The sequence below is a fragment of the Gavia stellata genome, chromosome 3 (assembly GCF_030936135.1).
Source record: "Gavia stellata isolate bGavSte3 chromosome 3, bGavSte3.hap2, whole genome shotgun sequence".
Classification (NCBI taxonomy): Eukaryota; Metazoa; Chordata; class Aves; order Gaviiformes; family Gaviidae; genus Gavia; species Gavia stellata.
The window spans coordinates 25,387,238-25,404,644 of record NC_082596.1 but is presented as its reverse complement, the minus strand read 5'-3'; the positions used below and the strand labels follow the sequence as shown (position 1 = coordinate 25,404,644).

The following is a 17,407-nucleotide window of genomic DNA, read 5'->3' as shown; positions in this document are numbered from 1 at the left end:
TTATTTTCTCTTTTGTCATTTATCATTCAACCTTCTGCTGTGATCCTTGGGAGAATGACATGAGAAAGATGTTTTACATTCAGCACTGCCAGAAAGAGTCCTTGAGGTAGCTTTGGTCAAATCTATTAAGACATTTGAAGATTAATATTAAACTAGTATTAGTATTAAAATTAGTATGAAATAGAACGTTTGCTTTATTTGATGAGTACTGTCAGAGTAGCATGTATGTTCCTGCCATTTTTAATGAGTCACACAAACTTGCTTCAAAATATTTCAATTTGCTACAAATTGTATGCCTATTTATGGCTGTATCTCATTAGTTTAGAATAAAAAGATATCTATTAGTTTCAGATTAACTTGCTTCACCAGCCGAATCAAACCGAAAGTGGCTATTTTCAAGTGAGGATCTGCTACCTTTTTTTTTCCACATAAATCTGTTTCCTACGACTGCTGGGTTATTCACAATGCTGCCGCTCGGTGGTGCCACGATCCTGCATTTAAAAAGCTTCAGCGGGTCTTAAATTCGATCACTTGTGGAATTCAGCCCCACCAGGTTCTTGCAGTGTTTTCTTTAAAATGAACAGTATCTACTGTTCCGTGGCCTCGGCTTAAAAAAAAAAAATCTATTGTAGCTGAATGATGCTTTCAAATTTGTTAGGCATATTTTTTCAGATAATGTATTTTGAACTAAAACTACATGATCACTGTTCCACCACCTCTATCTATGTAGGGCAACATCTTAAACAAAGAAACTACTTATAGAATAATTTATTTGACATGCTAGGGCAGCTGAGTTGTGCAACAACCAGTACAATGATAGTTAATATTTTCCAATAAATGTGCATCATCTATGTTCAAGCATAATAGGCTTATAAAAAACCCAAATTATTATGACTTTGAATAAAAAAAGTTAATCTTCTAGAAATATATAAACATGTACCAGTAAAATGCTCTGCTGGGATTGTTGCTACCACCACTTCCAGCAATATCCTTCACTCCAACTGAAGTCAATTAGAAAAGAACAAATTAACTGCCTGGTGGTATCATAAAAAAACTGGGACTTAGAAGCAATGTAGGAGTACTTTACTAAAAAACTTTGAGAACAGTAAAAACATACAAATACTTGCATGTGAAAGCTATATTGACTTTACAAAATAAAGCAGTTATGAGTACATGAAAACAGCGTAAGCCATCACTGTGCTGTTTAAACAAACGAATTTTATTTTACTACATTTTAAATTTCAAGTATCCCATGCAGATTTCAATGCACTAAACCCAGATATTTTTCTAGCAGGCTATGAGAGGAACGTTTTTTATAAGCAGAATTGCAAATGGAGAGAATGGGACACGACATTACTTCCGAGCAACGCACCACTGCAGAAGACTATAGTCACTGTAAAGCCACTCAACACCACCGGGTCTGAGGTTCTGACAGCTCGAATTCTGCAGAAACTCTGGATGCTGTGAGACTGGATTTCTGAAAAATCAAGACATGCATTTGGGGTCAAATTTTTTAGACTGCATTTTTAAAGTATGTGGAGAGATGCATTTTTTTGAGTTCCCAATGACAAAAGAACTCCCACTGTGATGCACACAGCTGTATTTTACATAAAGCTATTTATGTATTAAGCCAGTTTGCGGGAGTTAAGATCTTAGAAAATATGGCTCTTAGAAAAGATCTATGTGGTTATACTACCTCGACTGGTATATTCAGAAGTAACTAAAAGCACACCGATTTTTTGGCGACATTTTCAAATGCTTTCTCTGCAGAAGAGAGGGCCTCTGAGGGACTCTGATCCCGGCCTCTGCAGCCTGACAGGAAGGAGCACCCCCCCGCAGGTCCCAGGGACCCCGGACATGGCCCCGGGGCTGCCTCTGGAGTTACACTGGTGGCAACAGCACCCCCAAACCGGCAGTTAACGTAGCCGCACCGGAGCTGCGCGGCCCTCTGGGGCAACCGCAAACTAAAATAGAGCCGATTAGTGACCGTTACCGTGAAAATGCACCCACGCTACAGCGGGTCCGGGAAGGCCCTGCTGGGGCAGGGACACGAGCGCCGAGGCCGGCCCTCACCCGCTGCCTCAGCACCGCGCCAGGCGGACGAGGGGCGGCCCGCTCCGCGCAGCGCTGCACGTACCACAGCACGGGCATGTTTCTGCAGGGGATCCCCAAAAGGGAAGGAGAACGGCCCGCCGAAACGGCGGGAGAGCCGCACAAGCGGCCACGGCAGCGCGCCGCACCAACCCGCCCCGGCCCCGTGTGAAGCGCCGCGGGGTCTCCCGCCCCGGCCGCAGGGGCGACGCGGCCCCACCGCCGGGCGGCGCCAAGCAGCCCCTCGGCCGCTCCCGCCCCGCTCCCTGGCTGCCACGTCGAGGTTGCTCTCCGCACCGCCCCTCCGCGCTGCCCCCTCCCTTCCCCGCGGCCGGCACCGCCCTGGACAAGGCGGGGCGGGGGAGGCGGGGGAGGAGGAGGGCGCCAGGCGGCCGCGCGGCCGCTGAGGGGGCGGGAGGCGGAGAGCTCCGCGCCCGCCCTTCAGGCGTCACCCTGCGCCGGGCGGTGATGGCGGCGGCGCGCTGCGGCAGCGGCGGGCGCTCGGCGGGGCGGTGACGTTGCGCGCGAGGCGGAGGACGGGGAGGAAGAGGAGGAGACCCGGGCGCCTCCGGGGCTGAGGCAGCTGCGTCCCGCCGAGGCTCCGCTCGTGTCCCGTCCTCCCCCCGCAACCCCGGCGGCTCCAGCTCGGGCAGGCGAGCGCGGCTCTCCTGAGGCCGCGATGCGCTCGGCCTGAGCGCTTCCTCGCCGCCCCGCCCGGTTTGGGCCTCTGTGGGGCAGGGGGCCACTATGGCTGCGGCGAGCTGGCAGGAGACGGCGGCCCAGCAGGCTGAGGAGGCGGCGGCCCGGGTGCGGGACGTCCTGTCGGGCGGCCTGGGCCTGCTGCGTGCCGAGCTGGGCCTCGAGCTGGGCCTCGACCCGCAGCGCCTGCCTACCTGGCTCGCCTTGGTGGTCCCGGCCGCGCTGGGGCTGGGGCTGCTGGGGCTGCTCCTGGCCGTGGCCTGCGGAGGCGGCCGCCGTAAGAAGCCAGCGCGGAGCGCGGCGGAGAGGAAGGGTGACGAGGCGGCCGTCGCGGGCCCGGCAGCAGGCGGGGGCCAGGGCAAGGCGGCGGGCCCGGGCCCCGGGCAGCTGCACCTGAAAGGCGACGAGCAGAAGAAGCGAAACAAGAAGAAGCTGCCGGAGAAAACGGCGCGGGTGAGGGGGGGGCTGCAAGGGCCGCGCCGCTCGGGAGGGAAGGGGTGAGGACATGGTGGGGCGGGGGAGGCGGCTGGGCCCGGGCGCCGGCGGGGGAGGGGGCATGAAAGGCTCATTGACAGTGGCAGGATGGGGGGGGCGGCGGCGGGGTTTGCAGTGGCACCCGGCCGGGCGCGGCGAGTCCCCTGCGGGAAGGTGGCGGGGAGGTCGCGTCTGGCGAGCGGCACCGAGCGCGGCTGCCTCTCCCCAGGTGTCCCTGGTGCCCCCTGCTCGTGAAATGCTTGCCGCTCAGATAGGCACCGGTGAGAAGGGGAGGACAGACCGCAGGGTCTGGAGGCTATAGAGCTCCCTCCGAGCCGCCGTGCGATTCACGTGGGTGATAGCTGCCTGTGGAAGGGATGGGGGTGGTCCTGACTGTCTGCTCTGGAGCTGTCTTGTGTCGTCTGGGTTACTCGGTTGCTTTGAAAACCTGGAGGAGCAGCGCGCACACACGGAAATTACACGGTAATAGTCCTGGGTGATGAGGAAAACGCACGTTTCTTTTTAGAAGTTTTTTAATGAAAGCAATTATATGAAAGCATTATTCTTGTATTGTTATTCATCAAATGCTTGCAGGGTTAGGAACCAGTAGTGGCGACCTTAGTACGGCTTAGAATTTCAAGCCAGGAGTTGCAGTCCAGGCAGGTATAGACTGTTGGAAGCAGCACTGTAAGCCCCATAAATTCTGGGATGATTCAAACTTGAGTAAGGCTTTTTGCTATGTCTTTTCGACAGAACATGTCAACGGCAATCTTGTGGTGAGCTTGCCTCAGTAGGAGTATGTCTGATTTAGTTGTTACGGTAAGGATCATCTCCTTTAATAAGGAAATCTGTGTCTTAGCAGCCCCTTAAAAACAGATCGTTCCTGTCTTTTTGGGTTTTTTTTTTTAACCTCAGTATGTGGTGTGGGAACCTTCCATCTTTGACAGCATGCATGCTTTTCATGAGAAAATTAGTAGAATGCAGAAATTGTCAACTGTCCTTGTAAAGCTTCCAGTTATCGTAGTTTTGGGGCTTGAAGCGTTTGCTTCTATAGCTTTTATATTGTTAGTGTGTTTGTAATCCTATTTATGTCCAAATGGATTATAGGAATGAAAGTGCAGCAGATGTCCCCTGCCTGTTACAACTGATTTTAATTAAATCTTGCTCTATAAAATCTGAATTGTTTACCTAATGACAAGAAAAAGGAGAGAAAATGGCTTTTTACCTTCATTTGAGTCTGTGGCAATATTAAGACTTGAGAAGTTTGGGGGTTTTTAATGAGAAGGCTAGAATATCTAAAAAGAAAACAAAAAAAGTCTGCATATGCCACCAACCTGTCTTTGAGCAGTGAACTACTGAAGTTGATTCTGGAAGTTGCAAGAAACTGAACGCTGAGCACCAAGAAGAGGAAGCATTGTGATTCAGAATCTTTCCAGTGTAGCTAGGTCTCCATTTTGGAGAAGGCATGTTAAAAAGGCTTTTTTTTTTTTTTTGCCATCTTGAACAGCAAATACTTCAAGATTTGGTAGATCTGTTATGGCTTCTTGAAAACAAAGACTAATCCTAGAAATAATTCAGATTTTGCTTGTTTTGTTTTCTTTACACTCCAGTATAAAAACAAAGCATAAACTCTTTCAATTCATAGTTGAAGACATTAAAAAGATGCCTCAACAGATGATAGAGTGAAGAGGTAGATACACTGTTGACTTGACAATGTTCTGTAGTGCAGGGCTTCATAAAAGCAAACTTCGTATTTTATATAAAACTTAACTAACTGACATTTTTGGTAAATATAAACACTTGTACTGTTTCAAGCTTGGTTTACTCAGGCACAAAATAAAGTTAAGGCTATGTGAGAACAAATATTTTCAATATCAAAAGAGTAAAATAGTTTTTCAGCTGTCAAGCTGTCATTCTGTATTGTTAAGTTTTTTAAAGTTATTTTTATAGTACTTTGTATTCATCATCTCCATGCAGAGGTTAAAAATACCCACCTTTTCCAAAAAGAAAATGCACAAACTGAATCGTTAACTGTAGTGCAGATAAATTTATACTAGTGGCAAAGTTTAATAGGCCTGCCTCATGCTCATTTTCCAAGATAAATTCATAGAGACCGGTATTAGCGTGTCCCAATATTTTCTGACTTTCACATGAAAAATTCTCAAAATAACATTGGAAATTTAAAGATGAACAAAAATTCTTACTGATTGCTGCTTAATCATTTTCGCCTTTTGTTTCTGTGCACTGTGGTGCTAATACTGAGGTCTGTGAAGGGAAAAGAGTAAGCCTATTATCAGTAGATTTACTATAGGGTTTGCTATGCCAGGGTCTAGATTTCCATTGCGGGCATTTCAGAAAGCTTAGAGCAACTGGTCTGTAGCATTAAAGAGCACACTACAGATGTCTAATTAAAAGCTGTAGGGTTACTTTAATACAGAATTACTGAGCTCATTGTATGGCAGGTGATGCGTAACTCTCATCAGTCAGGATCAGAAATGTTCTTCACTGTACCCTTTCTGAGGAAGAGTATTATTGCTTTGTTTCTTGCATGGGGCTTTACTCAGTTCCTGTATAGGTAGGGTACAACTTAACTGATATTTTTAGTAAAATAACTTTAGTTTTACAGCATAGTGTTGACTGGATACAGTAGTAACTGTGAGATTCTATTTATTTACTTGCTGCAGTCAGACTGAGGGGAAAAAATATGAAGCTGAAATGGTTCAGCATTCATTAATGCTATAGTTTACAGAGCCAGTTCTGGCTTTCTCCAGCTGCTTGGAGCAAGGTAGTATCATGGTATCCTTACTTAAGATTCTGTGCAGTAAACCTGAAGCCTTTTTTCTTTTTTTCTTATTTTTGTAGCTGCTGGCAGGGGTAGAGCTCTGTCTGCTGTCACAGAGTTCTTTGGCCCCTGTTAAGATTTTTTTTTCTTTCAAAAAATCTCTTGATCTTTAATTCTCTTCACTTCTGAATAATTGCTGTGCTTCTCTTTCCTACTTTTTAAACCTTCAGCAGAAAAAGGTGAAACTGCTCTTACATGGTTTCTGTACAACATGCAAAACACCACAGAAACTTAAGAGTAACCATCTTCTGTACTCTGCTACAGCTTTAGAAAGCCATTCATACGGTCTATTTGTAGATGCAGAAAATACCAAATTGACTATGTACTTCCTATTGTTTGAAGTACACCTGGACAGTAGATGCTACACATTTTAGCAAAACCATTTGCACTCATTTGAGAAAGTTTCCTACTTAATCTGCTTGAAAGAACTTTTCAGGCTATGACTGTTTTATGCTTATTGCACTTAGAAATAAACTGCATAAAAACTTGTTCATACTTTAAACTCATACATGTTGGTTTTGTGTATTTAATTGTCAAATAGCAGAAGTAGGGCTCTAGGATTCTCCAGTGCTCAAAGAGAAAATGTCTTAGTTTCTTAAGAGAAGCTTACAGAAAATAGGTTCTTATATCGGCCAAAGATATTCTAAGTAGGCATATCTTTATAATGTGTAACTAAGGACTTTGGCTAATATGGGTTTGTGAGACTCAAATTATAGCAATTTTGTTACTGCCATTTGAAGTGTGAAACTGAGTTATCCATTGCACTGTACCATATTTAAAGAAAAATATTTTTCATTTTAACAGTCTCAGCAAAACCTTTATTCTATTTTTGGATTGTCTTAATGCCCTCAAATGAATCTGTGTGAAAAAGGTTTATTTAAATATTGGGGTTTTAGGTCAGCAGGCAAGAAATGCATTCAGAAATCAGTAGTGTTATTGACAGCACTATTTCTGCCTTGTTGCATCTTCCCTGTAGCTTTTAGGATGAGGAAAAAAAGACGGCAAATAATACATTGCACAATTTGAATGAATTAATATTGTCAGTGGATGTTTAATATGTTACTATAAAGTTTTAAAGTTAGTCTTTTTGGCTGCAGTTGTCTTTTAAAAGAAACATTTCTGAATACTATAGAAAAGCTTTTTTCTTTCCCGCTTCTGTTACTATCTTTGGTATATCCAAAAATGGTCACATGAATTTTCGTTAAAATTCTATGATTCATCTGTGGGCAGAAAATAAATGTGGCAAGCTTCCACTGAAAAGGAGACTATTACAATTCAGGGATACGTTCAGGGAGAAATGTATCAAAGTACAAGTTTTTAAACATCTTTCTAATGGTTGTTGCTTACATGATCAGATGATCAGACAGCGTTTTAAACTGTCATGTGGATGAATTTTTCCAGAGGGTTCTTAATGGTTATGAATTAGTTTATTACTTCAGAGAAACAGCTGAGTTTTTTTGAAATTAAAGATTAAACCTTTTATCTATTGAATTTTCGAGAGGGATTAAGAAAGTGGTTTTCAATTTAAGGTTTATATATAATAGCAAAGAAGCAAAGCAAGGTACAGAATTAAAAAAGTTAGCTGGCTGTAAACATTTTTGACACAAGTCCAATACCAGATGCAGCAAATCTGTTCTCTAACTCTACTGTTAAATAGCTTAGAAATCGTGATTCTTTCTCTAGCTTAAGATCTTAAATGTCACGGGTACTAACATGGATTGAAAAACATCACACCACTAATAACATGGCTGTGCGGAATCTGGAGAAAATAGAAGGGTTCAAGAACTGATTTTTGGCAGCGGGTTATTTTTCAAGATTGAATATCAGGTCTTTGGTATCGCTGTGGAATCAAGTACCGTGAGCTTCTTTGAGAGGAACTTAAGCGTTTTGAGACACAGATCTGTAAAATACACTTCCTTTTCAGAATGCTGAGAGAAATGTGTTGCATCTTACATATGAAGAGTCTAGTTTAAAGCTGGTTGTTGCAGGAGAAGAAGGGTTAAGTGATCTGATCTTTCAATTCCTATTAATAGTTACAAAATAAGAAGTTGGTGTGCTAGCTAACTACAGTAAGCAGTACTATGTTATGCACTGGTGAAAGCATGCCAAGGATGATTTGTAAGCATAATATAACATGGCAAGATTTAAATTCCTGTACCAGTTAAATTGAGGATCAGATCTGATAGTTGAAGGAATAGGTCACACTAAGTTGTAATATGGCCTTTGTTTGACTTTAAAGCAATCAGGTTCATGTGATGCAGAGTTACAATAGCTCTTGTTTTTTTAATAACAAAAATAACTAATGATAATATAGTTTCAACTTTATTTAAAAAGAAATTGCAGAAAATAAAGCAACTGTGAAGTAGTTATTTATGCTTAATGTCTTAATTTTCAGTCTTTTCTCTGAATCATTATGAATTTGAATCAATATGAAACTTGTGTGGACTCAGTTATCAATTACTACTCTTGACAATTGTTTTTCACTCAGTGAAATTAATGGCTAACAGTAATGTAATGCTTTACTTATTTTCGTCTTTTCTGCAGTTAAGCACAGTAACTTCAGTCATAGCTCTTCATTAACAGTAAACATGACTTTAAAAATTACTACATTTTGCATAGGGGAATATATAGGCTAAGGTGTATGCTGTTGCTGTCAAAGGTGATGGTAAAGACTAAATGACTGTCCGGAGTTTTAACTTTATATGTTAAATAATACATGCTAATTTTCTTTCCTTTATTACATGAGGGGGAAATGGTAGACTAATGTAACAACTATAATCAAGTCTGTCTGAAGAGAACAATGGGTTGTCATGCTTAGTCATGCTTCATGTTTGACGTCTAATTTCTGTTCTACTATGATGTTTAACTTGTGAAGGAAATGAGCTGTGAGGGATATGCATAGGTAGAAATTGCAGGAGTTTGGTCAAGGTAGAAGTGGTTTTAAAAATTCAGCCTGTTGCTGAACTGCTACAAAGTGGTAAACATGTTCATGTAAGTAGATAATTTATGGCACAGAGAACTGTAGCTGTTCTGAACCAGTTTTCAAAACAGCTGCAGAGAACTGTAGCTGTTTTCAAAACTGGTAACTTTCAGAAATTTACCTTCTGATAAGCAATTCCTGTGTTTAGTAGGATTGAGATGAAGTGAGGAGATTTCTGTTTTCTTTCCTGTCTCATTTCTGTGTTTGGTAAATATAGAATTGCAGTAGATACTTTGAGGACCAATCCACGACTCTGTTTGCTTTACTTAATAATCTTGCGCGCATTTTTCAGTCAACATATAGTTGCATTTCACTAATAGGAGATGAAGCAAAGCTCAAATTACACTTTCTCCAAACTTTTTTATTCACACTTATTGTTTACACAGCCTAACGGACGGTCTTTCCTTGATGTATCTGAGGATGAAGTAATACAAACTGTTCGTAAAGAAAATACAAAGCAGCCTGTGGACACAGAAAAGAAGAATGAAAAGGTCAGTTACGGATATGAAATGACAATGTCAAAGTTTAGTGCTCGCTATTTCAGTGTCCAATAACTGTGTTTGTGATTTGAAATCCTGTTACTGAATGAAGAGGCATATATCTTACTATGAAGAGTACTAATCTAATTTGGTGTTGGAAAGACCTGAAGTAGTACTTTCTTAACTTCTGAGATCATGCCTTATCACAGAATGTTTGCATCAAGCAAACTCCTTTCCCTGCGCACCCCCCCCCCCCCCCCCCCCCCCCCCCCCGGCTAAACAGTGATACCTCTCTTCGCCATGTGAAAATGTTAAGCCTACAGAAATTAAGTTTGTGTTTCATCTCTGCTGGCTTCTGTGGAGATGCAACATAATGATGTTATTGTTAAGTGGCTTGAAAATGGTCTTACAGTTGGGGGAACCACTATTCAAAGGATTAAGACCATGTGCCTGGTTATTTCTTTTGTCAGATGTATCCATTAGTGATTAGAGTTTTTAATTTCTGATGACAAATATGGGCTTTGAAGTCTGATGTGAGCTTTTTGTAATGCAAATTGAACAGCTACATTAAAAACATAATTTTAAAGCTTGGTCTGTAGCTTTATCTAAAAGGTAACCATACTGATGGAAATGTTATTTTTTGCATTGTGAGGACTAGTATCTTCTAGCCTTATCATAAATGCTATCATTTGTAGGCAACATGGATGTATTTATGGTAGGCCTTTGACGATAACTTTTGGCTTTGTTCTTTTGCTAATGTTGTGCATGAAATTTTCCTACTGTTGTGGATTTCTGATTTATTTTCTTCAACAAAATACATTTGTTCTAACTATATTGAGGAGTATTGGAAGGTAAATGATTATGCATAAACAGTCAGAGAACAGTAGTTGACTATTGTGATTTGTTTAGCTTGTTCAAGCTTTAATTAACTTACTTAACTATTCTATAATAAGTTCTTTTGCAGTTAGTGTGTTGGCTGAAAGACTGTATCCTGTTAGTTGGCTGTAGGGCTATAAACCTTTTTAGCATTGGCAAATAGAAAGACTTTTCTGTGAAATGGCTTTGTCTTAAAATTTCATGCTGCGTACTTTTTCTTCTCCATGTGTCTCATCTCAGATTGACTTTGTGGTTTGTTTTTTCAAGAACATAATAAAATTTGATCCTGAAGGAATAACTATTTTTCTTCTCAGCTTTCACTTTATCTCAAGCAGGTTTCTGAATAGGTAAGGTGTTTAAATGCTAAACTCGAGCTTTACCTTAACATTGCAAACATAGTCATCTGAATTTTAAAATGTTAAGTTGGAGCTGCAGCTCCAGGAAATCAGCACCACTATATGGGTATGGATGCTTATTCAACTGATTATGTTTTCATATCACTTTGGGGAACCCTGGGCAAAGCATGATTGCCTCAGGAGTTGATTGTTACCCTTCAATTAAAAACATACCTGAGAACTTTCTTTAAACTACAGGTAACTTTACAGGCATCCAATTATTTGGTTAAGCCTCTCGGGGCATCTGTTGCATTTTTAATGTTATAAACCTGCTAAGAAGACTGTAAAGGGTCCTGTGTATGTGTCTTTGTATAGCTTGGATGGGTAGTGTAAGTCAATGGGTGGGATTTAAGTAGTATGTGGGTAGATATATGAATATATATGGGTAGATATATGAATCTATGACATGAAGGGTATAATTTTTTTTGTGCTTGAATATATGCTTTCAATGAAAATAGCACTTCCTTTGTGTTTCTGTATTTCTTAGCTGCTTCAGGGTTGTGAATTTAATGCGTGTTTTTTCAGGGTAGTCATTTAAGTTGTATTCTCTTGTTCCTGCTTTGGGGGAGGGGAAGCTTTGGGTAATGTCTAGATTGTGGCTGTTCATAGGCTATATGATTCTCTTGACACTTTGAATAGTTTCTTCCCTTTTTTCCATTTTGGTGACTTGCACAATACATGATTTTTTTAGTTTTTAGTGTAAGGGACTGTATCAAAGAAGTGACTCTGTGGATGAGATTGCAGGATGTTAAAACTTCATTGCCCGTTCTGTTCGCAAACGCACAACTACCTTGTCTTGAATACTAGAAATAAACACCATTAGGGATGAGAAAGAAAGTTTTATTTTTTATTATTCTTGCATGGGGGACAGTGCATCTTAAAGACTTAAAAGTTGGCAGGCCTGCTGAGTTCCTCATGTGCTCTTTGGCTGGTGGCAGAGCCAACACTGGCAGCTTTCTGTGTTGCAGAAGATGACACTTTGAATGAATAGGCTTCTGCAAAATGATTGGCTAGCTTGCTCAGTAGCCTTTAACATCTCTTGCTATTTCAGTCAGTTTGTTACCAAGATAGTGACTGTTACAGCACTAAATTTGGCAGGTGGCGAGTAAATTGGATAACTACTTATGGTTCTGGTTTGTCAGATCAGGTTCTAGTAACTCAGGTTAGGAAAGTAAATATATTTTCAAGATTTGAATTCTTGATCTTTTTAAAAACAGTGTTTGTTAGTAACAAATGTTTTCAAGTTAACTTAAACATTGATGTTTTCACGAGAAGTGTAAAATTTGATGTCGATACCGCTGTAGGAGCTATTTATTTAAGAAATTGGAATTATAACTTGGAGGAGCAGGCATCTTAAACTGCTGACTGGGAGACTTCTGAAGTAATTTTGAGTGTTCGTTTAGTGCCAGAGCACAGTTAGGTGTAGTTACAGTTTTTTGGGTGGGAGATTCTAAGACCTCAACTTCTATTCTCAATGTAGCTGAAAATGGGAGACATAGGTATAAACTTACTATTCTTTCCTCTGCTTGAGCTCCAAGAAGCAATTCATAACTGTTTTTCATGCTGTTTTTCACTTTTCTTTTTAATTTTTTCCTTACAAGGTGTTCTGGCAAATAATTTGGCTTGTTCATATTCTTAGAACCGATTTTTCTTGGGTTGGTTTTGAAACTGGCACTTCTCTTTTGTGAGACTTTTCAGAAGTTAGATAGCTATTATGTGGATAAAGGTAGTCTACTGAGCAGGTGAGGTAATTCAGTTTGGGTGCATCTGTATTGTGGGCCCCCTCGTGCAGTAAATGATGAGTTAACTGCTTAAGTCAGTTCCCTAAGTGTTATAGGTGTGTTGGCACAGCATTGCATATAAGCAGTGAAATTTTTATTATCTCTGGTGCTGCACTAATAAGTTATACTGCTTTCAGTACCTATATTGAAGCTACGTGATACTTTTTGGGTGTGCTAACTCAAAGGCATCTGAACTGCATGCCATTGTGGGCCCATAGGATATCTGCTGCAGCTGTGGTGATAATTTAGCTGTTACCAATTCTGAATTCTAGAGAGATTGTTATACTCTTCTTGGCCATCTAAGACTAGAAAATCATATAGTTCGAACTCGGGTATAAAGCTGGCAATTACTAGTCTTACTCTGGCAGAAGTGTGTATTCCAGAAAGACATCCAGCATTCTTAGAATATCCTTATTCGAATATTCCAGAGGCAGTGCATCAGTGAATAGTTCCACTTATAACATTTGAGTAGATAACCATATTTCTTTAAAAAGTCTGGTTTTTTTAATTCATGTTTAGCTGGTAGTTCTTACATGTTTCTTTACTAGATTGAAAAGCTTTTCAGTACTGTATTTTCTTTCTAAGAAGGTAGTCAAGTCAATTTGCCATCATTTTAGCTTATCAAAAGATTAAATCCCAAGGCTTTCTGCAATATATTCTGTCCTAACATCTTGGGTCTGTTTTAATCTTTTTTTCTCAATATTATCTTTTTAACACTTTATATTGCTACCTGTTGCACGAAAACTGCTTGCAAAAGTAGTAATCTCTGTTCCTCTTTCTTTATCTCTGCTTGTATAGCCAAGAAGCCATAACTGGTGAAACCTTGGGGGAAAAAAACCTGTATATCTATTGCATGGACTCTAATCACAGTTCCTGTTTTGAAGTCATTTTCCAAGCTGGAATTCTCTTACCCACTTTTTTTAAAGGAGTCACCGGCATTATTTATTTCTCCATATATAACTTTATACTTAACTTCTGCACAAAACAAATTTTGGCAGAGTGGGATCTGCCTGCCAAATAGTTCATTACTCCTCTGTTACTGTGATGCCCCCAGTATAGTTTCTTCCACCAGGCTTTGTGCTGTTTAGCATAAGTAATTGTTTCCCCCACCTGCCATTTGTGTACTGCATAAGTGTTTCATGCTACTTCAATAGTTGTAACTTATGTTTAGGAATTACTATTGTTTAGTACTCCTTTCAAGGGACTGCCCATACAGAGGGTTGTTCAGGAAAATCTGTTTCAAATTTACTCCTGTGTTTTGGTGTAGGGGAATTCTAAATTACTATGACAAATGATCACTAAGTAATTATTAAGATAATGTTTTATTTTTATTCTAGTCAAAGAAAAAGAAGAAATCAAAGGGAGATGCTAAAACGGTTCAGGATACGTCACGTCTGGATGGAAAGGAAGTTGATGAAGGTACTGAACACAAACACACACAAAAAATGCAATTAGACATATTTGGCTTAAATGCTGTTTAAGATTTATTTGTTTGTGCTTAATAAAGAAACGTAAGAAACTCATTTTGTCATCACTCCATAGTTGCAGATTATATCTAGAAATCTGAACTTTGAAACAACAGTATTTAATAACTTCAACTGACTTTTTTGAAGTTAAACTTTGAAAAACTGAGAAAAGTCATGAATAGTAGGGCCCTCATGTTGTTCATGTTTTGCTCTGTGAAGCAAAGTATTACCGCATTGCATCCAGAAAAACTTAACTTTGGCCAGTTGTTCATGTTTTCAAACTAATGTTGAAGTTGACTGCCACATATGAAACAAGCTAAAGCTCTGTTGTTCTCTGAGTTATTTAGTGATGTTTTCATTTGGGGATGTTTTAGGAACCTGGGAAACGAAAATCAGTAACAGAGAGAAGCGACAGCAGCGTAAGCGAGACAAGGTGCTAACTGATGGTGGCTCAGGAGAATCAAATCTCCAAGGGGTGGAAAATACAGTCACTGTATCCATTGAACAGCTGATGCCTACACCATCACTTCCGGTTGGTCTCAGAAAAAATAAAGGTATGATGGTTGATAGGTCTGTGAACGTGTTCTAGAAAGATAACTTTACTTGAATGCTTAAATAGTGACTCTGGTTTGTATGTATGATAGGTATATTTGGAGGTGTAACTCTTGAGGAAATTATTTCAAGCTGTGTAAAGCAAAACTCCCCCTTTTTTTGAGCAACACTTTCAGGGAAGCTCAGGAGAGAACGTTCTGGAGTAAGCAGCTGAGGCACTGGCCTCTACACTGGTGCTCTGTCAGTAGCTGCACCGGCATATGTCCCCATTCCTTCACTTGTGCTCTGCTGCCTCTGCCCTTTATGTTTCTGGAAACTTCAAAGGCATCCTCAGCGCTGCTGCAGGCAACACCAACTCCTTAACTTCCTGAATGCTTCCTTGTGGGAAGGTTATGCCCATGAGTTCTCTTTACAGATCATTCACTGCTTAACATGTAGACATCTTTTCCAACATAGATTTAGTAGTACCTGTACAAAAGCTGTTTATAATGGTGGGGCACATCTGGCTGAGATTTAGTAATCAATTATTATAGCTAAGGATTCAATAAGGAAATGTAGGTTTTAACTTCTATGGCTGCTACTGTTTCAGAAAAAAGTTGCACGGGCCTGTTTAAACCATGTGTAGGCATGGGAATTCATATTTGGCTGCAACTGGGAAATGGTTTAAGAACATAAAAGAATCTGAAGACACAAACAGTTTAGCTTTCTAACATACTTTTAACCTACTGATACATTTTGTGCTTTAATTAGATGAAACTTGATGTTTAGCAAAGTGACAAAAAAGACTGAACCTAGCAACTGTCTGGTACCTTGTAACAATTTGTTGAAATTTGTATGTCTTACCTGGTATTTTTATTGACACTTGTTTGTGTCTTGACTGAGTGCATGATTCTTGTCCTTGAGGACTAGATTAATTGTTTCCTGTTTTCTTTTTTCTATCTATTTACACACAAACAACTTCATGAAATGGTAATTCTAACTGTCTACATACTCTATGGCTAGCCATAACTACTGTAACCTCTCTAGCCAGAGTCCTTTATGCATCGTATGTTCTTACATACCACCTTGTACCAGACTAATCTGAAAAGAGTTCAGCTGTATCTAGTGTTTTCATGGTAAGGTAGAAGTTGGAAATAGCTATATATTTATGAAGTATTTAGAGCTGCCCTTTGCTTGAAAATGACAGCCTCTGTTTTAGATTTCTGCTCTCCATTCTTGGGGAAACTAGCTAGAGTTCTTTGAAATCTGTGGTTACTTGGTTTATAGGCCCTAAATCAGTTTTGAGTTCATTCTGTTTGCAAAATAAACACAAATAATAAAGAACAGAGCATTTCAATTTTATTTTTAAGTTTTCTGGAAATGTCTTAATTTATTTTGAGGTATTGATGTGGGTTTTTTTCTTAAAAATATCAGTAATGGATACTCTTCTAGCAGATTTTTACAGGTGTTGCTATTTGAAAAAATTTACTTTAGCTCTGTTTCCTCTTACTTCTTAATCAGGTGATGCACTTCTGAATGCGCAAGTTAGCAGCTCTAAACCTGCAAAGGGGGAGTCGTCAGTTCCACAAGGTAAAAGGCTTTCATTATTAGGCCTCCTAAGTAACTAAAAAGTGTTTTACAGAAGTGAAAACACAAATTGTCAGTGCAGGATTTCATGCCATTTCTGATCTGGAACTTTATTATGCAGCTGGCTTTTTTGGCTATGCAAATGTTACGCTTCTAGGTTGCAGTTACTTCTTAACAGGTTGAAAACAGGCTCTGTTACGTGTAGAAAAAGGATTCAGTATCTAGAATTTTCAGACATTACCTATTATACAAATTGTTAACTTACAGAACAGGAAAGCTTATTTCAGCTTGCCCAGGTGGCCAAGAAGGCCAATGGCATCCTGGCCTGTATCAGAAACAGTGTGGCCAGAAAGACTAGGGGAGTGGTTGTCCCCCTGTACTCGACACTGGTGAGGCCGCACCTCAAATACTGTGTTTAGTGTTTTGGGCCCCTCACTACAAGAAGGACATTGAGGTGCTGGAGCGTGTCCAGAGAAGGGCAACGAAGCTGGTGAGGGGTCTGGAACACAAGTCTTATGAGGAGCGGCTGAGGGAACTGGGGTTGTTCAGTCTGGAGAAGAGGAGGCTGAGGGGAGACCTCATCGCTCTCTACAACTACCTGAAAGGGGGTTGCAGAGAGGTGGGTGTTGGTCTCTTCTCCCAAGTGACAAGTGACAGGACAAGAGGAAATGGCCTCAAGTTGTGCCAGGGGGAGTTTAGACTGGGTATTACGAAAAATTTCTTCACTGAAAGGATTGTCAGACATTGGAACAGACTACCCAGGGAGGTGGTTGAGTCACCATCCCTGGAGGTATTTAAAAGATGCGTGGATGAGGTGCTTAGGGACATGGCTTAGTGGTGGACTTAGCAGGGTTAGGTTTACAGTTGGACTTGATGATCTTAAAGGTCTTTTCCAACCTAAATGATTCTATGATTGATGGTGGTGTTTTAACAAAAAGTAGTTAGTGTAATTAAGCAAGTCAACAAATGAGTTATTAAAAGCACTCAGATCCAGAAAGTGAATCACTTTCTGCTAGTTTGTGAGAGCTTTACTTCACATGTAAGCTTCCTGGACCATAGCACAGAAGGAAGAAGCTGTATTTTTCAGAGATGCATAATGGGAGGACAGGAGGCAATAATCAAGTTTCAGTAAGGGAAATTCTGACTGGCCATGAGGAAAAAAGCTCTTCATAAGTTTGCCCACATATGCTTTGAACTATCAGCCTT

At 40.6% G+C, this 17,407-nt stretch overlaps 1 protein-coding gene across 4 annotated transcripts in view; it reads left to right on the top strand.

Moving 5' to 3' along the window:
* Positions 1–2,838: 2,838 nt before the first annotated feature.
* MTDH (metadherin) overlaps positions 2,839–17,407 on the top strand; it is a 35,056-nt gene continuing 20,487 nt past the window's right edge. For 2 of the 4 annotated variants that reach the window (XM_059836113.1, XM_059836114.1), the window contains exons 1-5: positions 2,839–3,243; positions 9,473–9,577; positions 13,955–14,036; positions 14,458–14,637; positions 16,136–16,204. In XM_059836113.1, the coding sequence (XP_059692096.1) occupies positions 2,839–3,243; positions 9,473–9,577; positions 13,955–14,036; positions 14,458–14,637; positions 16,136–16,204 (841 nt within the window). The remainder of the gene's footprint in view (positions 3,244–9,472; positions 9,578–13,954; positions 14,037–14,457; positions 14,638–16,135; positions 16,205–17,407) is intronic. The other 2 variants (XM_059836116.1, XM_059836115.1) reach the window with 1 other exon arrangement.